Source organism: Anomalospiza imberbis, chromosome 17 (assembly GCF_031753505.1).
Source record: "Anomalospiza imberbis isolate Cuckoo-Finch-1a 21T00152 chromosome 17, ASM3175350v1, whole genome shotgun sequence".
NCBI lineage: Eukaryota > Metazoa > Chordata > Aves > Passeriformes > Viduidae > Anomalospiza > Anomalospiza imberbis.
The window spans coordinates 3,988,962-4,008,910 of NC_089697.1; the positions used below are offsets into that span (position 1 = coordinate 3,988,962).

The following is a 19,949-nucleotide window of genomic DNA, read 5'->3' on the forward strand; positions in this document are numbered from 1 at the left end:
CCAGCTAGGGCGGTCAGTGCCCGCCTGGAGCGGTCAGTACCCAGCTAGGGCGGTCAGTGCCCGCCTGGAGCGGTCAGTGCCCGCCTGGAGCGGTCAGTACCCAGCTAGGGCGGTCAGTGCCCGCCTGGAGCGGTCAGTACCCACCTGGGGCGGTCAGCGCTGCAGAGCACGGCCGGAGAGGAGGAGCAGAGAGCGGGGGGTTCTCCCGACCCGCATCTCAGCTGGTCGGAGCCGCCCAGGGCCGGGCAAGGAGCTCGGCGGAGGCGAGAGAAGGAGAGGAGACCCTTCTTCCCTCCGCCCCCGTCCCGCCCCTCCAGAGCTCGCCCCGCTCCCCGCCCGCTCCCTCCGCATCTGCCCGGAGCATCCAACCCTTCCCGTCCGCCGCTGACAGGCGGGGAAAGAAACGGGGGATCCCCGCTGGAGACGAACCCCGAAGCTCCCTCCCGGGATGTCCTGGGCAAACAGCTTTTCTTTTTCTTTTGTGTTTTCCTTTCTAAAGAAAGGCACTGCGAAAATAAAGATGCGGGCAAACAAGTTTTATTTAAGAGCATGGACAAATATTCGGCCACGCGGGGCTCAGGGGATGGGATGGGATGGGAAAAGCAAACACAAACCAGTGCAGGTTTCATCATTTTTGCGGGCTGGCGTTGCAGTGTGCCCGTGTAAGGCTCTGGAGAGACAGGCACTGCACACGGGCAGCAGAAACAATGATTCCCACAAGCGGCAGCGCGCTCATTGAATTACTTTGTAATTCAGGTCCTCTTGAAAACAAAAGAGTGTGTTGGACGTGTGCATCAACACAAGAGCACACAGCTGTTCTGTTCAAAACCCAGCACCTCGATAAACCCTTAGGCTACAAAACGATGGCGCATCTCGGGCTCCTCACCCTCCTTGTGGTTCCAATAACTGGTTAAATCAAGCTGTTGTGAGTGCCTCTCTAGGCTGTAATCTACCTTACATCAGCCTGCCAGCTGTGCTGAAAAACAAAGCCTGAACGGAAATCAGGGACATGCATGCTCAGGGCTTAATTATTTCTTGTTAATTGGAGGTAGGCCTGCTTCATTTCTTAGACCTGAGTGTTGAAAAGTCGTTTCTTACTTTGAGAACTGACAAGTTGCAGATGAGAAAGGTGCTAATTGGACTATGAGTATAAAAATCCTACGGTTGTATTGCATTTAAAATCCAGTAAGAACTGCTACAGAGAGAGATTGCCTTGATCTTATTTATTTGAAATCAAAGATTAGTGTTGATGAGCAGAAACTATCACTGCTGGTGGAGTGCTTGGTCCTTGTGAAAAAGGAGCTCATCCCTCTGAGGCGAGAGGGGAGCAGAGTGGACAAGAAATTGGCTGCTGTCATCCTTTCACATTTAGGCACTCAACACTGAGAGCAGCTGTCGTGAGCTGAGTAGGTGCTGACTTAGTCTGGAGTGGGTTTCTTTTTTAGAGAATTCCCCTCCCTCTGCCATGCTGCAGTAGCTGTCACCAATGCTGACCTGAATTGCCAAGGGACTCCCAGCTTTATTTTCACCCTGAGGTGGTTCTCTGAGCTTGGCTCAGCTGCAGTTTCCTCCCCAGGACTGAAAGCAGCAGTCCTCTGCTCTCCAGACTCAGGGAGCCCAGGATTTTCTCAGCTCTTTCACCCAGCAAAGCAAACAGCTGAGCCATGTAGGTAACCAGATAGGATGGCAGCAGCAGAGTCCTCAGGATGTTAAAGGTCTGGAGCAACAGGGAGACAAAATTCCAGGTGAGAGAAGAAAGCAAAGAGCACAACACCTGGGGAAGAAAAGGAAGAACAGAATTGTCACTGCAATGTTATCTTTGGAAGAGGTTCCATTTTCAGTGGGATATACAGGATTCTGGAACAACCACGTCTTGTTCCCTTCCCTCACCCACCCAACAAATGTTACGTCCTACAAAAGACAGGTTCAAGCAGCTGTTCAAGTCAACAGTTGTACATATGAGGAATTCTAGGAGCACTAAATGGTACCCTAGACAAGACCAAGCTCACCGTTGGCACTGTTAGCTTTTGAAAAACTAGGAAATTAATGAACGTTAAATGAGTTGTTACTACACTGATTTGGTACCGCCTTGGTGGTGTTAATGGTCTTAAAAATGCTTTCAACTGAGGTATTGCTGATGCCATGCTAAAGCTCAGCTTCAGTGTGTGTTAGTCAAATAACTGCAGCAGGTTAAGATGATTCCAGTCCTTGGCTAGTCCAGCCTAAGCAAGGTTGGCACTCCAGCAGAACTGGTGGAAGGAAACGTGAGTGAGTACCTCAGCTGCTGCAATTCAAAACTCCCAGCAATGTAACTGAGCAGACAGGACTGGGAATAGTGACAGTGGAGGCACAGAGCAGCTTTCCCTTTTGGGCCCCTTCTGCAAAGGAACAGACAGTCAAGGCACAGGGAAAGAGAAGACACAAAAGACATGAAGCTCTTCCACTGCTTGAAATTTATCTTTTGGGATTTGTGTAAAGCCTAAAAGGATTAGGGTTGCTGTGTTTGCAAAGAGATTTCTGACTTCAGGTCTTATTGAGCAAGTGAAATACATCTTATTTTCAGTCACATGTTCCACTGTAAGAAATCTGAAGCAACTTTTTAAAGCACGTAGTACCAGCCATAAATACCAGGAGAGTTTTTACACACGGTTGAGTTAATCTTCTTATCTTAGAGGAATAAGTAGCAAATTTTGCCATTTTAAATGCAGTTCTCAAGGACTTTTAAAATATGCATATTTACCTTTAAACATTTATACACACACATATTCATGATAGTCATTCTGCACAATTTTGTGTTACCTTTACCTCATCTACAACAGGAGTCATCACAAACAGGTAAGGCAGAAAGTAAAATCTCCTGTTAGTAATTAACCAGGCAGAAACCAGTCTTGGAGCTTTGTCTTGCCCAAGAGGCCTCTGAGTCAGGCAAAGGTGAAAAAAGTCAGAGCTGAGGCACAAAAGCAGTAGATATGCAAGGAGGCAGCCTGGTCCCACTACTCACCATCAGGATGTTACAGAAAATGCTCTTTTCAGCATGGGAATATCTTGTCTTCTGCCTCTGGGACCAGCTGTTTGAGGTCACAGCAAGAAGACTTTGGCTTTTAGGATCTGAGCTCAGATAAGCAGGCTTGGGCCTCAGTCTTCCCACAGCTCCACTGGATTGTGACTCCTCTTGCATCTCTGTACTAGATGAATCTCTCTGGTTTTCTTCCTCTGTTAGTTCATCTGCAGAGTCAGAATCAGGTTCATCAGGAGATTCTTTCTCAATCTTTTCTGTGCTGGGCATCTGTGCTAGAAGCAGGTTTAAAAAGAACATGTAAAACACCTGTATGTGACTTTTTTCCCCATGGCTGTAAGACTTGCACATTCCATCTAGGAGCTGGACAAGGTTCCTATGAACTTTTTCCAGCTGAAATAAATGATTTTCAAACCAAACTAGACAATAAAAGGCCTTTACAAGTGTTTAATTTTAGCTAATTAGCTCTTAGTCAGCAATTTCATTAAAGGAGGAGCTGAAACACTACCTTTTTACTTGTGCTTGCTGTAAACCAGAATAAAGGAAGTAGATACAACTGAACTAGTTAGGAAGTTATTAAAAAGAGTACTTTTATTTTTATAACCAAAGAAAGCTTTAATGTTTTTATTCTGTAAATATGCTGGTATATAAAAATTTAGTGATGTGTCTAGTCTTACTGGTTAAAATGTGATTTAGAGCACTTGTGGAAACAGTTGGAGGCCTGGTGCTAAGAGCAGACCCTACAGGCCAGAAATTCTGAATGTAAATGTAGCAAGAATAACCTGAAGAATATCCTTCAAAACATCAAGAGAATTACTCTGTCCAGACAAAAGTCTGAGCACTCAACTGCAGTGTAAGGATGTGGCACAGCTATGTAAAATAGATATTTTGTCACTGATTTTGAACTTCCTCAGCTGGGATTAGCTTTTTTTTCTCCAGCATTAGAACACAGCAGCAAGGCTTTATCCTCACAAGTGCAACAACAAGCTTATTATTAGTCTAAACCAAAGCCTGGTATGGGTTGCTGACATGTTAAAAGAAAGAATTAGGGATGGATTGGGAAAAACAAACTGGATAAATACATAAAGAAATGAAAATGCATGTCTTGCTCCCCTCAAAACTTTCTATCAGCCTCTGCATAAAAGAATTCCTCACCAGCTCCCCCAATAAAACTCTCCATGCCCTTCCAAAAAGGAGAGGTGCAAGAGAACTGTGAAGGCAGAATTTAAAGTGTACAAAATTAGAGGATTAGGCTAGCTTTCTGGGAGATTTTTGAAATAGAAACCTATAAAAATTACTTGTCCTTTGTCCTTCTTAAATCAAATTCCCACTGAGAAAAAGGGAGAGTGTAAGAAGTGTAAGTAGCAGCTTGGTTGTCTTAATGAGCATTTTTTGACAGAAAAACATAATAATTTGTTTGGTTTTTTCTATATGCTACCCCCAGTACTAACAATCCTTTAGCTTCCTCCTGTGACAAGTGGCATTAACCTAAAAATAGCCAGCAGAGTGCTTTAAAGAGGAAGTTAACTTTATGCAGCAGCATTTTACCTGATCAACTGCCCAACTTACCTTCATTAAGCAGCAGCTGCAGCCAGATAATGGCGATGATCAGCAGCATTACAAAGGGCAAGCAGAACCAGAAGAAAAGCAGAGGAAAGGTCAGCTCGTTCACCAGAGGAACCAGGGGATACCTCATGGCTTGCTTCAGGTTGCTCTAAGTTTAGAACAGCCCGACTGCTCCCCTTTCTAACCACCTTTTAATAACTCTCATCGCAGCGCCGGTGGTCACAGAAAGGAGTGGGAAATCAGCAAAGGGGACAGCCCCGTGCTGGGGAGGGAGCAGCAGGGATTTATAGGGGATAAGAACAACTGAGAAGGGCCAATCAAATCAGATGTTTTCTTCAGCTGCTATTTAGAGGATAAACACAGGTTAGGAAGCTTTCCAGGCTTATGTTAAAACTGTAGATATAGTTCTTGTCTTTGGATATAGGGGAGGTAACCAAGTGCTTTGGCCACTTTGAGACTGAGCAGCCAAGGTTGCTCTTGAGAATAAAACAGATTCAACCCCCCAGAGAGGTGTAGAGGATGAGCAGCTGCAAGATTCTTCTCCTGGGCTCTTATTCAGTGTAGAGCACAAATGTGTCCCATATAGACTCTATTTTTAGCCTACTCTGTATATCCTCCTCTATTAGTTAATCCTTTAGGGAAATAAACCTTTATATTTTAATTGCCCTTCTGTCTCACTTCCCTCCAAGAAAGGCAACTATTACATTTCATAGGATGTGTGTCTGTAAAAGCATTGCTTAGGAGTAAAGGAATTCAGCAGCGATCAAAGAAGGAACCAGATATGTGACTTGATAACTTGATATTCACCACATTGTGGGTTTCTCCTTCAATAAAATAAAGCCATGATCTATTGCTTACCTCACAGAGGGTTGTTTGACTAGATTGTTTGTGTAGCTCTCAGGAGAAGAGAGCAGTGATGTAAATGCACATTACAAATGATTGCATTTAATGTTCTTGCTCGTGAGCATGTGTTTGTTTTTATGTAGTAACAGCCCCTTGAAATGAGCCTTTTAATCCCAAGGTCTAAATGAACTCTGCAAATTCTTATTAATTCACATTAATAACACCTTTACATGATAAAAGAAAGCTATTAGCCCTGCTTTGTGCATTGGGTAAACAAGTGAGAAAAGCCATTAAAGCCCTGAGCTTCAAGGATGCTCAATATTTGAGTCCCCATTTCACACAGTGGGGGTGGCAGGTTGGGGGCACCTCTGGAAATCAGGCTGTTGATAGTTTGTCTGCAGTGCTGAGAGGGATGGAAAGGAGCTGAAGCTGTGATCTGTTTAGTTTTAATGATGAATTGTGTCTCTTAGTCACTTCACTGGAAGCCCTTGGAGTCCACGCTGGCTCTCCCTGAGCTGAGCCAGCCTGGGACATCCTTGTTGCCATGGCAGGATGGATCCCATCCTGGAACCCCACCTCCCCAGGGAATGGGGGCTGAAATAAGGGGGAAAGACCCTCCCCATTCCCTCCATCTCCAGAGGGGCTGGTGGCACAGGAGTGGCAGATGCCTGGGCTGTGTCAGCGACCTCCTGGGCAGGTGGCACGGGCCAGGGCTCTGGGGTTTCACCTCCACACAAGCCACAGCCACTGGGGAGGTTTCCCAGCCCAAGTTTAAAGGGCAGGGGGGCCCTGTGTGAAGGGGAGCAGGGCTACAGCCCAGCCCCAGGCTGATGGTTGTACCCACAAAATCGGATTTTACCTGGTGTGCACCAAGGCAATAACGACACACTCAAGAGGGACATTGTTTATTTCTGCTGCCCCAGCCTGGGTGCTCCGTGGTACTCCAGAAATCCAGCACACCCCCATGGACTCTCCCTGCCATTATTTATACACAGAAATTCAGAGTTAGTGACTTCCCAAGCACAGCCCCTCTGTTAGGACTGCTAGTAAGTTCCATGAGCCCAGCAATTTCAGCCCAGCAATTGTAACTGCTTAGCAAGTTACATCAGCCCAGCAATTTCTGTGCATTCTCAGGGGAAGGGACTATTGTGAAATGCAGGCGAACCCAATGGGAAGAAATGCTGATGTCTGACTCCAGTTCAGAAGGCTGAATGATTTCTTTATTATAAATATGCTACAATACATTAATATACTATTTAAATGAGATACTAAAACTACAAACCTACTTGTTCTAACTACTAACAACTCGTGACCCTCTCTGAGAGTCCAGCCACAGGTGGATTGGATTTGCCATCAGCTCAAACAATCCTCACCAGAATCTAATCAAGCAATCACCCCAGGTAAACAATTCTCTAAACACATTCCACATGGGAAAAACAAAGAGCAGAAATATACATTGTTTTCTCTTTCTTTCTCTCTGTGCTCCTCTGTGAAAAATCCTGAGAAGGAGAGAAATGTGCTACCACAAGGGTCTTTTTTAGCATTATAACGAACACATTCAGCTCCAGGACACATGGACCTTGAGTATTTTGCCAAGCTCGCAATACGTGGATAGACATACATCAACATCTGCATTTGCTACATCCTTAAAGCTCGTTAGCTTCAGGATGCCCTTGACTAAGGGATGGTCCTGCTGCCTGTTCCACTGATCAGGTCTCCTTTCTTGCTCATTAGGCTTGAAAGCACACAAAGGTCTTACAGCAAAGAACATCCCAATTTAAGATAATCTCGACAGGCTCCACCCTGGGGGTGCTGGTGGACAGTGGCTGAACACGAGCCAGGTGTGCCCAGGGGGCCAACAAAGTCCATGGCACCCTGGCCTGTCTCAGGACTACTGTGGCCAGCAGGACCAGGACAGTGATTCCTGCCCTGTGCTGGGCACTGGAGAGGGTCACCTCGGCTCCCATGCCCAGCTCTGGGCCCCTCAGCTCAGGAAGGACAACACCCAGGGCTGGATGAGGCGCTGGTCTCGTTGACATGGTTGCCGTAGGTCGTAGGTTGGACTCGATGATCTCAGAAGCATTTCCCAGCCCAAATGATCCTGTAGGGGATGCCAGCAGGTCGGAGCAGACGATTGTCCCCCTCTGTGCTCTGGTGAGACCCCACCTCAAACACTGGGCACAGTTGTGGTGTCTCCAGCACCACATGGAATGGAACTGCTGGAGCAGGTCCTGGGGAGGCCACGAAGCTGCTGAGGGCACTGGAGCACTCGAGACAGGCTGGGAGAGCTGGGGCTCTTCAACCTGCACAAGAGAAGGTCGTGCGCAGACCTCATGGCACATTTCCAGCGGGTGAAGGAGCTGCAGGGAAGCCGGGCAGTGGCTCTTCCTCAGGAGCTGCAGGGACAGGCCAAGGGGGAATGGTACAAATTGAAAGAGGGGAAATTTAGCTTCAGTATTAGGAAGAGATTTTTTTTTTATTATTTTTTAACTGTGAGGCCCTGGCACAGGGTGCCCAGAGAAGCTGTGGCTGCCCCTGGGTCCCTGGAAATGTCCAAGGCCAGGCTGGACAGGACTGGGAGCAGCCTGGGATGGTGGAAGGCGTCTCTGCCCGTGGCAGGGAGATGGAATGGGAACTTTTAAGGCCCATTCTATGACTCTGTGCTGTGTTGGCTGCTTGCTGTCTCACCGATTAGGTCTCCTCTGCCGCTGGTTAGGCCTGGAAGCACACAAAGCTCTCACATTACGGACCGCACCCATTTAAGATTATCTCGGCTCTTCCACGGCCCCGCGCCTCGCAGCTGCGGCGCCCCGGAACCCCGGTGCGGGCCCGCGTTGCCGGCCGGACGCAGGCGGGAGGCGCGCCCGCCATGGCGGCGCCCACGCGGGTGTTCGCGTTCCGGGACGCGCGCTGGGCCCCGGACCCGGTGCTGGAGCCGGGCGCGGCCGTGCGGAGCCCGCAGCCGGCGCCGCTGGTCATCGACAACGGCTCCTTCCAGACGCGGGCGGGATGGGCCTGCCCCGACCCCGCCGTGCCCGCCGAGCCGCTGCTGCGGTTCCGCTCGCTGGCGGCGCGGAGCCGCGGGGCCCGCGGCGCGGCCGGCGCGGAGACCCAGGTGGGGAACGACCTGGGCAGCCCCGAGCCCCTGCGGTGGCTGCTGCGCTCGCCCTTCGACCGCAACGTGCCCGTGCAGCTGGAGCTGCAGGAGCTGCTCCTCGACCACGTCTTCCAGCGCCTCGGCGTCTCCTCGCAGGTACGGCCGGGCCGGGCGGAGCCGCCTGTGCATCCCGAAATGGTTTGGGTTGGAGGGACCGCGCTCCACACCCTGCCGTGGGCATGGCCAGCTTCCACTGGACCAGGCTGCTCAGATTCCCGTGCAGCCTGGCTTTGGACACAGCCAGGTTCCCGTGCAGCCTGGCTTTGGGGATGAGACAGCCGCAACTTCCCTGGGAAACCCGTGCCAGTGCCTCACCACCCTCGCAGGGAGGAATCTTTTCTTAATACCTGATCTAATCGTGCTCCCCTAAACTTACTGTTGGGGAATGCTCTTATTAGTAGTGTTTACTGGTCACCTGCATACCCAGCTGTGGTGGGAGTTGCTTCTCAGACCATGGAGCCCTTTACCTGCATGACAGCACCAGTTTGAAAGCTTTACCCAGAGTGGAACTAAACTTCCACTGGTTTTCACTCATCTCCTCGCTGCATAGATTTTGGTTACTTAGATTTTTAACAATTTATATATGCCTTTAAAAGTCCATTCTCCTCCACAATCACGAGTTTATTCTTTGATTGAATTAACATTAACGTCTTTTTTACCCTCTTAAACACTAGATAAAATTTAAGTTTCATGATTAATACCCTGCACATAAAGTGCTTTCTCCTGCCCATTTTGAAGGAGTTTTTGCTGATGCTTAAAAGAAGATGCAGAGATAACTTACCCTGGCTTTTCCCTTCATACCTTTTTTATTGTTCTTTCCCCTTGTCTCTCCCAGGGCTGTGTGGATCACCCAATTGTTCTGACAGAGGCAGTTTGCAACCCTCTGTACTCAAGGCAAATGATGTCTGAGCTCCTCTTTGAATGCTACCAAGTGCCAAAGGTGTCCTATGGCGTGGACAGCCTGTACAGTTTTTATCACAACAGGAGGCAGAACTGGCCCTGCAGTGGTTTGGTGATATCCTCAGGGTACCAGTGCACACACATTTTGCCAGTCTTGGAAGGCAGGTGAGTTCTGAGTCTTAAGTCTGGTGCAGCCACTGGCTTTTCAAGTGATGTCAATACCTGTTCCTCCAGCCCTGCACTGTTAATTCTTGTAGTAATTTATACTGATGAGTTAAAACCAGGTCTGCAGATTTTGCTAAGGTGTGTTGAGTTCTGAATTGAAGAAGCAGTGCAGCTCTTATAAGTGTTGTGTTTTAGTCGTTAATTGTGCCTTGATGTGTACTTTCAAAGGGAGAAGGGCATGTGTGCCCCAAGTGAAACTGGGCATTAACAAACATCATTTAGGTTTTAAAGCAGCTTTGGGACAAAGTGAAGTGCTCTGTGTGTGAGACTTCTGCAGTGCTTGAGGCTTTTATTATTCTGGTTATTCTGCTACATTGCTCTACTTTCTCTTTATGCTTGTTTTCTCTTTTTTAATCCTTACTGCAGGAGATGGCTTTATTATATCTGGTAATAAATTTTCAAAGTTTACACTTGTCCAACTAGAAAGTGTTACAAAGCTTAAAAACCTACTTTTAGCACCAGTACCCATCATTTCTCTTGTTAGAACAGAACATCTCCTTGCTGTAGCCAAAATTATTTAATATTTGGTTTTTTTTTTTAAAGCAGAACAGAGCCTTTCAGAATAAAATAGTGAACACAGCAGTGATTTTGCTGTTACCTGAAAAAGCAGGTGTGTTCGATTCTCCAGTAACTGAACCTTGAAACAGTTATCTGTGAATATTCATCGACAGAAATCAAACACTTTGGGGGGAAGCAGGAGCTCTGTTTGATTTGCTGTGAATCCCCCCAGTGTGAGCTGTGTCTGTTTGCATTTTGAGGCTGGATGCCAAGAACTGCAAGCGCATTAACCTGGGGGGGTGCCAGGCTGCCGTGTACCTGCAGCGGCTGCTGCAGCTCAAGTACCCCGGGCATTTCGCAGCCATCACGCTGAGCCGCATGGAGGAGATCCTGCACGAGCACAGCTACATCGCCCAGGACTACACAGAAGGTAAAACCAGCTCTAACTCACCACCAGCTAGTGCTCAGCCACTTTATTGATATTGTTCACCCACCCATATTGTTGTTCCTTAACGTAATTCCCCACTAGTTCTCAATGTTTTTAGTTTGTCCTCTCTACCCCTTGGTGTGAATTCTTCCAGAAATATTCTACTTCTATTTTGCTTTCTCTGTGGTAACCTGCCTTACATTTAACAGCAGTTTAATATTTAAATTTAAGCCGGAAATAAAATTTATCTACTACTACAAAGAATAAGTCTGTATTGGTTCAAATTTCTCTGTGAATAAAAATTGTGATGGTTTCAGCTGTAAAGAATTTAAAATGAGCTTTTTGTTTCCTTTATACGTCAGCAAAATCTCTAAGGGGTCTAGGATTCCTGTGTTTTGTATCTGCTTTAAGGCTTCCAAAGTTGCACAGGAGATTTCTCATGACTGTGTGTGAATTAAATTAAGTTTTAAAACTTCTGTGGCAAATGTCACCTGAAGTAGTGCCTGAAGAAAGGTGGTTTTTTAAAATTTGTCACTTGTAAATCAGCCTTCCTTAGAAATGTGTGAGCGCTTTCCCTCGCCTTGGGCAGAGAGACTTCAGTGTGCACTTGCACTTTGCAGTACTTAGTGTTTCCTGGAGGTCAGAGCACTCAGAGCTGCCTGCACTGGGTGTGTGACCTGGCGGCAGCACTCAGAGGGGGCAGCCAAGCTTGAGAACAGCAGCCAAGAGGTGACAAAATTCTGTGCTTGCACTTTTTTTACCTTCTTTCCTCACCTGTCATCCTTCACACGAGGCGCGCACAACACGCGAATCGTTGTTTTGGGCTGCCAGAACAAAAAGTTACTTTGCTTTCCAAATGCCCAGAGCTGCAGAAGTGGCGGTGCCCAGACTACTACGAGAACAACGTGCACAAGATGCAGCTGCCTTTCTCCAACAAGCTGCTGGGCAGCACTGTGGCATCTGAGGAGAAGCAGGAGAAGAGGCAGCAGCAGCTGCGGCGCCTTCAGGAGCTCAACGCGCGGCGTCGGGAGGAAAAGCTGCAGCTGGACCAGGAGAGGCTGGACAGGTTGCTGTATGTGCAGGTAATGAAGGCAGAGTTTCAGCCTAGGGTCTTTGAGGAGGGCAGGCTGCCCTCAGAGCTTTATCAGAAGGTCACACATCATGGTAAGGGAAGCTGTGACTGCCGTGGGTATTCTCTGATAGGAGCTTGCCAAGGTTACTTGTGAGTTAATAGAGAGAGATTATTGATGCAGGGGATGTTTTCAGTTTCTGAACAGCACTTCTGGGAAATACTTCAAATGCTGTCAAGGTGTGCACATCATAGTCTCTAGTCATGCAAGCAGAGTGTCTGTACATCACTGCTGACTGCTGTTGCCCTGTCTTGTTCATCACAACTAACTGGTCTGTCCACAGGAACTTTTAGAAGATGGTCAGATGGATCAGTTCCACAAAGCTTTGGTGGAGCTGAACATGGACTCTGCAGAAGAACTTCAGTCTTACATCAACAAATTGAGTCTGTCTGTTGAACAAACGAAGCAGAAAATCCTACAGTCAGAAGTCAATATTGAAGTAGATGTTGTGGACAGCAAGCCAGAGGTAGGATGTTTTCACCAAGTTAATCTTCATTTTATCTCTGAAAGAATTAAACTTTTGTTCTTGAAAATGTGTCCCTTCAGACTTCCATAGACAAAATAAGCTTTTTCTTTAACACACTGCAAGTCATTATTAAGTTGGCGACTGCTTCTCTCTTTTCAGAGAGAATGTCCTTAGACAACCATCCTTAATCTTCGGTAGCCTTATATTAAAGATACAGAGGAACCCATCAATCTTTTTGTTAAAAACAGTATTTGTTTTCCTTTCTGTTCTTCCCCTTCAGGTGCAGAGAACTTAATGGTAAACAACCATCCCTGCCTTCATTGTAGCTGTCTATTTTTGGTGCATTTAAGCAGCATGTTCTGTTTTGGTTCCTTAATGAAAGATTAATTACTACACTTGGTTGTTGGAGTTGTCTTGAAGATGAGCAGCTCCTTGTCTGCTTTGCCAGACTAACACAGGCCCAGCACACAGCAGCTGCTGCCAAGAGGTGCTCTGAGGCTGGTTGTGCATGTGCCTTTAGCTGCCTTTCAGGTCACATAAGACAAAGATTTTTTAGCTTTATCAGCCTCTGTTCAGGGAAAAGGTAGAGAGAAAAACAGAAAATTGAAGCATAGAGGGGAGATCCTTACTTAGGCTGCCCAGAGAAGCTGTGGCTAGCCCATCCCTGGAGGTGTTCAAGGCCAGCTTGGAGCAACCTGGTCTAGTGGAAGGTGTCCCTGCCCATGGCAGGGGGTGGAACTGGATGAGCTTTTGAGGTCCCTTCCAACCCAAACCATTCCATGATTCTGTGTTTATCAGTGCAAGAATCAGAATGATTGTGCTTCAGCAAAATTCAGGGAGATGATGGGCTTGCCGTTGTGGTGAAGAATCTTGCTGCCTTCTGTCAAAAGAAGATACTCTAGAAAAAAGGATTAAAAGGTTAGCAGTTACCTGTGATTTTTCTTGGCGACTGTGCCTAAATTCAACATTTCCCACACCCCTGCTCTTTGCTGGGTGCAATCTCAGACCTCAGAATGAATCCACAAGCTTTGTTCCTTGGTCTGTGCGCTGAGAGAACACTTAGAATTATCACAGAATTCCTTTGTAAGACCAGATGTTCAGCTGAGTTCTGTATATCTTTCTGGCTTTGTCTTTTTCCTTTTTTTATAAGATAAAAAAAGAAATGCATTTGACAGGACTTCATGAGACTTCATTTTTTGCTGTAACAATGAACACTTCTAAACTTCATTTTGATTGATTGAATTGTCTAAGTAGATATAAAATAGATACTTAAGAATGTTTGACAGACTTAATTTTACCTCATCTTGGCATTTAAACAAATGTTTCAAAATTAAAATAACCAAAGCAAATATTTAGCAACAAAATCTCAGCAGTAACATTGTAACACAAAAAAATAAAGAAGATAATTAAAAAGCTGTTCCTACCTCACAACAGGAGTCTTGTAGGATTTTGAGTGATGCTTTTCATTAGGACAGAGCTTCATGTCTGTGTAAAATAAAAAGGGATTTGGTGCATCCTGTGAGCAAATAGTAGATAGTTGAAACTCTCAAAAATTGTGTGGTTGCTTTGTAGCTAGCAAATATTTGTTTTCCAGTCCCACACAAGCAAAATAGGGAACTCAATGGTAATTATAGAGCAGTTAGAGGTGTTGGAAGGGTACCAGGTTTTAACCAATATAAAAAGCTATTTTACTAAGTTTTAATATGCTGTTATGCTTAGGACATGGCTGCCTGGGATCCTGGCAGTCAGCCTGGTGACTGAGGCCTGCATTTCTGAGCTGGCATTGGGATAAATTCATTGGAAGCGTTTGATTTTTGTGCTTTGCGTGAATATCTGTATTTCTGTTTTCTGGGCATATTTGCTTCCAGGCATGTTAAAGAGTTGAGATTTGAGAAGACTGAGTTTTCCAGCCATGTCACCAGAACTGAAATCACACCTGAGCTAAGCTACCATAACTTGCTCTGTTTCCAGACTCCTGACTTGGATCCACTGGGCAGTGAACAGTCCCTGGAGGATGTGGAAAGTATTAATGAGTTTGAACCTTTATTTGCTGAGGAGCAGCCTGAAGTTGAGAAGCCAGTTGCTGCAGTGCAGGTTTGGTTTCTGTATTTACACCTCGTGCCGGGGGTTTGTATCCCAGTTGTCCAGCCAGTCTGCTGACGTTTCTCCTCATGCAAACATTGTTTGCCTGCTCTTGGAGGAGATGCCTAAACTACCTGAACAGGACACTAAGAGAAATCCTGGCAATCTTAGCTGGTGGTTTAGGATGAGAATTCCCTCTTGGCTCACTCTGCAGGCAGTGCCTGGTGTAGCAGTGCTGTGTTATTAAGGGAAAAAAAGTTCTGCTCAAGTGTTTTTGTCTGTGATCCGTAGCCTGATATCCCACTGGACACAGCTTTCAACTTGTGATGTTGATCCTTAGAATTAAGTGGCTCCAAGCAGAATAAATTATAGGAAAAGTCCAGCTTCCCTGACCTTCTGGAACCTTTAGCATTATGCTGTTTCTCTGTGGGAGCATTACCATTTAGATTTTTGTACAGAATGGTTTGGAAACGTTGCTTATTGTAGAATATTATTGTTCTTTAACATAATTCCCCACTACTTCTCAATGTTTTTAAAGCCCGTGTTTAACCTGGCAGAGTACCACCAGCTTTTCCTTGGCACTGAAAGAATCAGGGCTCCAGAGATTGTCTTCCAGCCCTCCCTGATAGGAGAGGACCAGGCTGGGATAGCAGAAACCATGCAATATGTCCTTGAGAGGTGAGTTTACAGAACTATTTACTTCAGACAAGCTAGTCTTCATTTGATACCAGCTTTTGAAATGCTGGGGGTTTAGCAATAATTTGAGAAAATCTGTTGAATAGTTCTTATTGGTGGGGTCAGGCATTGCAGGTTAGACATGTCTTCCTGAAAGCCACATGTAACTCTGCTTGTTTCAAGTCAGTGAGTCTACAAAGTGTTTTGATCCATAACCCCATCAATGAAAAAATTTTGAGTACACACCTCCAATATATGTATATTTGTAAATTACAGCTACTACGAAACTAATGTATTATGAACATTTTAAAACATACACAAAAATAGAAATTAAAAAAGAATGAGATAAAGGTGAAATAAACAATATTTAAATGTATTTATCAATTGGTCTTCCTGCACCCCACTGGATTGTTTTGCACAGACCCCACCCACTTCAGCAATCCCTGGTCCTACTCGTTATTGAGGGAAACAACAAACACTTGCAACAGTGAGCTGGCAGTCTCAGGTTTTGGGAGACCAAAATCAGGGGTAACATTTTAAAGTTAAGATGCAGACACATCTGCTGGGCATTTCCAGACAAATTAGCATTGATGAAATGTCAGCCCTGAGCTGTATGAACATAGGAGATCACATTTTCTGAAAGGTGAGAATTCCAGCCCTAGAAAGAAATCCTGTTGTTGATTTATGGGGTATTGAGTGCTTTCAAGATTTTTTTGGACCCCCCCCCCCCCCAATTTCCAGAAAACAAACAAAGTTTTTGATGCTAGGAAAATGAAGTTTCTCAAAGTGAATCCTGGGACAAGGTATCAGTATTCCCCACAGCTGTTCCAGTTCATAGGGCAGAGGTCCTTGAGAAGGGCTGAAGCTGTTCTTGTTCTTCACAGGTATTCAAAGGAACAACAGGCTATCCTTGTCCAGAATGTTTTCCTCACTGGTGGAAATACGATGTACCCTGGACTGAAGGCCAGAATCCAGAAGGAACTCCTGGAAATGAGGCCATTCCAGTCATCCTTTCAGGTGTGTGTATTGCCATGGTGTTTATGTGAACAGCCTGTTCTTCTGTGTTCAGATGGAGTTGGGTGAGGTGCAGAGCAGGGGTACTTAGAGCATGGGTATGGAGAGGGTTTTAAGGCAAGACTCTGCAAACAGCTTTTTGACCTGAGAAAGTGCAAGTTAAGCAAAGCGCTTCACAAAGTGCTCTTTGTGAAGACAGCGTAGTGAGTAGGGAAAAGGAAAGTCTGCTTCTGCTGAAGGACCATGCACACAAAAGCATGTTTGGCTGGAAATTTGCAAATTGTTTGCTTAGGAATTGATAACAAGGTGAAAACACACTTGAACCCATTCCTAACATTACTCTTTCTGTGAGACACTGAGTAATTAGCTCAAATTTCTGAAATTCAAATTGTTTGTGTCATATACCATTGTAACCAGGGTAAGAAGGGCTTCCCTTTCTATAGTAAAATGTGGTGTCCCACCAGCAGGAGGAATGATGCTCTGACTCCAGTGATTTCAGAAGGTTAATTAATTACTTTATTATACTATATTATGCTATAACTATTTACACTATATTACATTAACAAGAACTATCACTAACTAACTAACTAGAAAATTAATGACTCTCCTGAGAGTCCAGACACAGCTGTGGGTCCAATTGGTCCATGAATCCAAACAACCTTCACCAGAATCCAATCAAGCAATCACCTTGGGTAAACAATCTCCATACCACATTCCACATGGGCACAAACAGGAGCAGCCAATGAGATAAGAATTGTTTTGATTCTCTTTTCTCTGCTTCTCTCACTGCTTCTCTCAGGAGAAATCCTGAGAAAGCCAAGTCTCCCTCTGTTCAGAGGGCATGTGAATACCACACCTTTCCTGTGCTGAATTGACATTGTAGTTCTGTTTTCCTTCCATCCAGGTCAGCCTTGCTTCCAGCCCTGTCCTGGATGCCTGGTACGGGGCTAGGGACTGGGCAGTGGAATACATGAACCGTGAGGAAGGCTGGATCAGCAGGAAGGACTATGAGGAGAAAGGGGGGGAATACCTCAAGGAACACTGTGCCTCCAACGTCTATGTTCCCATCCGCCTTCCCAAGCAGGCCCCACGGGCAGCAGAGGCTCCCAGCAGAGCCTCGGGCACCGGGAACCCCAGTGAGCAGGCATAGCCCTGTCCCTGGCACCCTCGGCGCTGCAGGGAAGAGTTCCTGCCGTGCTGCAGGGCAGAGCCAGCTGCCTGCTGCGAGCACTCGGATCCCAGCCAGGTCCTTGGCCGAGGAGGACGGGACATGCTGAGTGTGTGCCTCTCACACACTGCAGCTCGTGGAGAAGAAAAGTCCTCTCAGAGCCTGTCAGGGTAAGGCTCAGGGGTTTTGGAGAGTGTGTTTTACAGCTTTTTAAGGTGTAATGAAGTGTCCTGGTTTTGCGTGGTTTTTATTGCGGCTGGGCTGTAGCAAGGCAGGCAGCCCAGCAGGTGTCCCCCTTGCCCGACTCTCAGTCGTCTGTCGGGACATGTTGGGCAGGTCGTGCTGCAGGACATCAGGGGGGCTGAGCTCAGCCCTGCCTCCCGAGGCCTCGTGTTCCATCTCCTTCCTGCTAAACCAGCACCAAATCACCAGTGGGTACCTCTTGTCTCCACCGATGTCAGAGATAGCGATGTTGTGGCTGAAACTGGAGAGCTGGGCACATAAAGACACAACCCTCCATGAAGCACAGTCCAGAGGCACTGCCAGACCTGCTGCCCTGGAGTGGTTCTGCAGGCTGAGCAGGGCAACTCTTTGATGGGACTTTTTGATCAAAAGTTGTTGTAGCAATAAAGCAAAGATTTTTGCTTTACCACTAACTTATGTGTTTCAGTGATTTCACCTTTTCAGAGCTATGAGGATGGGTTTGATTGGTTGTACTTTATGGTTGTACTTTACTTAAAAACACAGGTTTGCAGCCAGGCCCCTGTCCTGCTGTACAATTTGCCTGTGGATTCAACTGTCACACTGAACAGCTTTCCCAAAAGAATAATCCATACTGAATGCTGAACCCAAATCTAAGGAGGCTCCATCACTTTGGCAAAAGCTGGAAAAGGCAAGGTAATGGGGAAAATATCCAGACTGTAACTGATATAAAGAAGGTGTAGAGGTGGTGTTTGGTGTCCCCAAGGGCTGCAGAGCATCAAGGTAAGAGGTAAGTTTCTTCGGGCAGATTCAAAGCAAGGAACATGAGGAACTTGCTTGTGCTGAAGCTGGTTGCCACACGATGAGATAATGTGATTCAAAAGTGTTACTGAGATTTACAATTTTTTATAAAAGAGAGAAATGTAAGCAAATATTGAGGTCTCACCTGTGCATTGAGTGTTCAGAGAGCCTGTGAGGGAAGGGTTGTTGCAGACCTGCTCTCACACAGTTCTGTGGCACCCAGCACTGGCCAGTCCCAGTGGGATACTGGTCTTGGTGGCCTCTGCCTGCTCTTCACAGGCTGTTGGGCAGGGCAGGAGAAGGGAGCTGGCTGCCTCCAGGTGACCTCAAGTTTAGATTATTGATCTATCCCTGGCTGCCTGGAGGCAGTTTATAGGACAATTAAGGGAATTCTGTGGGTCATAAAGAATGTGGAAAAACATGCTGTGCTGAAACCAGCCAAGTTACACCCGAACATGTCTGTTCTGATCTTGGTGACCTGGAGTCAGTGATGTCCCATTGCTATTTGACCCCTCTCTGACCCATCTTTAGTTTACTTTAGGCAGAGGGACTACCCAAGGAATGGAAATAGTTCTGATACTTGGTGTTGCCTGCTAAACAGATAAGTGTGATGTGCATAAAACTGTTCCAGAATGAGGGCCTGAAAGGGCATCTATGATGCATGATTATGTGACTTTTAATCTAAGGCCAAATCGTGCCAGCCACTTCTCTTGCATTAATTCAAAGCAGAGCTGTCTAATTCTGCAAAGAGGTGCCAAAGCAGCTGCTTAAACAGCTTTAAGGAAGCAGAATTTTATAATCTGAATATTAGTGCCACGGTAGCCAGAGTAACTGATGAACTTGGCCTACATGATCACTGTTACAGGCTGCTCCGAGTGTGCTGGTGGCCATTCAAGTGCTTGGAGCAGCACCATGAAAAGCCTAAATTGCAGAATGGGCTGAATTTTACTCATTTCAGTTCAGTTCCCTGGTAATTTGCTGTGGTGCTACCTGAGCAGTGGTGCTGGCAGGAGCGTGTGGTGCTGAGGACAGGCAGACACAAGTGTCATTTCAGACAGTACTGTTGGAATCCTTGTGGAGCTTCACCATTGTGGCACTTGTGACAAGGTTTTCTCACCCCCATGTGCAGAAGAATTTGGTTGTTTTCCATGCGAGTGGCACAGGGCTCTCCAAACCCAGAAGGGGCTTGGGCTGTCTCCTGTCATTGGTTTATGCCCCCTGAGAGGGGAATAGGCCAAAAGACACCTGCTAGGTCTCTTTTTAATGGGACTTTTGGTTGTGTGAGGAGCAGTAGGAGGAAAAAATAATCCTGCTGTGGACAGGAATCTCAAAGTGCTGCTGTGAGAGCCTTTGGCAAGTGATGGCAGGGCTGCTGTTGAGTGAGCTGCTGTGCCAGCAGCCTCAGAATCATTGCTGTGCTTATCCTGGCAGTGTCCTCCAAGCTGACCCAGGGCAATTGCTGGGTCTGAGATGGTCAAGTGGTTCCCATTTGGTCCTTGGTAAATGAAGTTCAAAGCAACCTGTAACCTGGTTATACAATTCAGTTATGCTCTAATTCAGGTCAAATACAAAAGTACAATTTCACAGCAGTGCTGAGTTTGGTCTGTTTAAAAGAGAGCTCAAACTGGGTCCCACCTTTCACAGGGTCTGCTCTGGGTGGAAACATCACGTCAGTGAGCAGCCCCGGAGACTGAACATCCATCACGTGTCCCATGTCCCATTTCCTTTGGAGCTGCTGACGAGCTTCGCTTTGGGGCTTCAAGGCTTCTTATGCTTCCTG

The 19,949-nt window shown here is 46.4% G+C and overlaps 2 protein-coding genes across 2 annotated transcripts; one reads left to right on the plus strand and one right to left on the minus strand.

Annotated features, from left to right (window-relative positions):
* Positions 1-1,423: 1,423 nt before the first annotated feature.
* ADIG (adipogenin) lies at positions 1,424-6,046 on the minus strand. Its single transcript, XM_068207510.1, has 3 exons — positions 4,586-6,046; positions 3,002-3,291; positions 1,424-1,774 (listed from the first exon to the last, which is right to left on the minus strand). Exons 1-3 carry the CDS (start codon positions 4,710-4,712, stop codon positions 1,526-1,528), a joined length of 666 nt encoding a protein of 221 aa, XP_068063611.1. The 5' UTR covers positions 4,713-6,046; the 3' UTR covers positions 1,424-1,525.
* Positions 6,047-8,278: 2,232 nt separating this feature from the next.
* ACTR5 (actin related protein 5) lies at positions 8,279-17,823 on the plus strand. Its single transcript, XM_068207511.1, has 9 exons — positions 8,279-8,678; positions 9,418-9,647; positions 10,466-10,635; positions 11,497-11,714; positions 12,046-12,228; positions 14,200-14,322; positions 14,849-14,988; positions 15,870-16,002; positions 16,904-17,823. Exons 1-9 carry the CDS (start codon positions 8,295-8,297, stop codon positions 17,147-17,149), a joined length of 1,827 nt encoding a protein of 608 aa, XP_068063612.1. The 5' UTR covers positions 8,279-8,294; the 3' UTR covers positions 17,150-17,823.
* Positions 17,824-19,949: the final 2,126 nt, after the last annotated feature.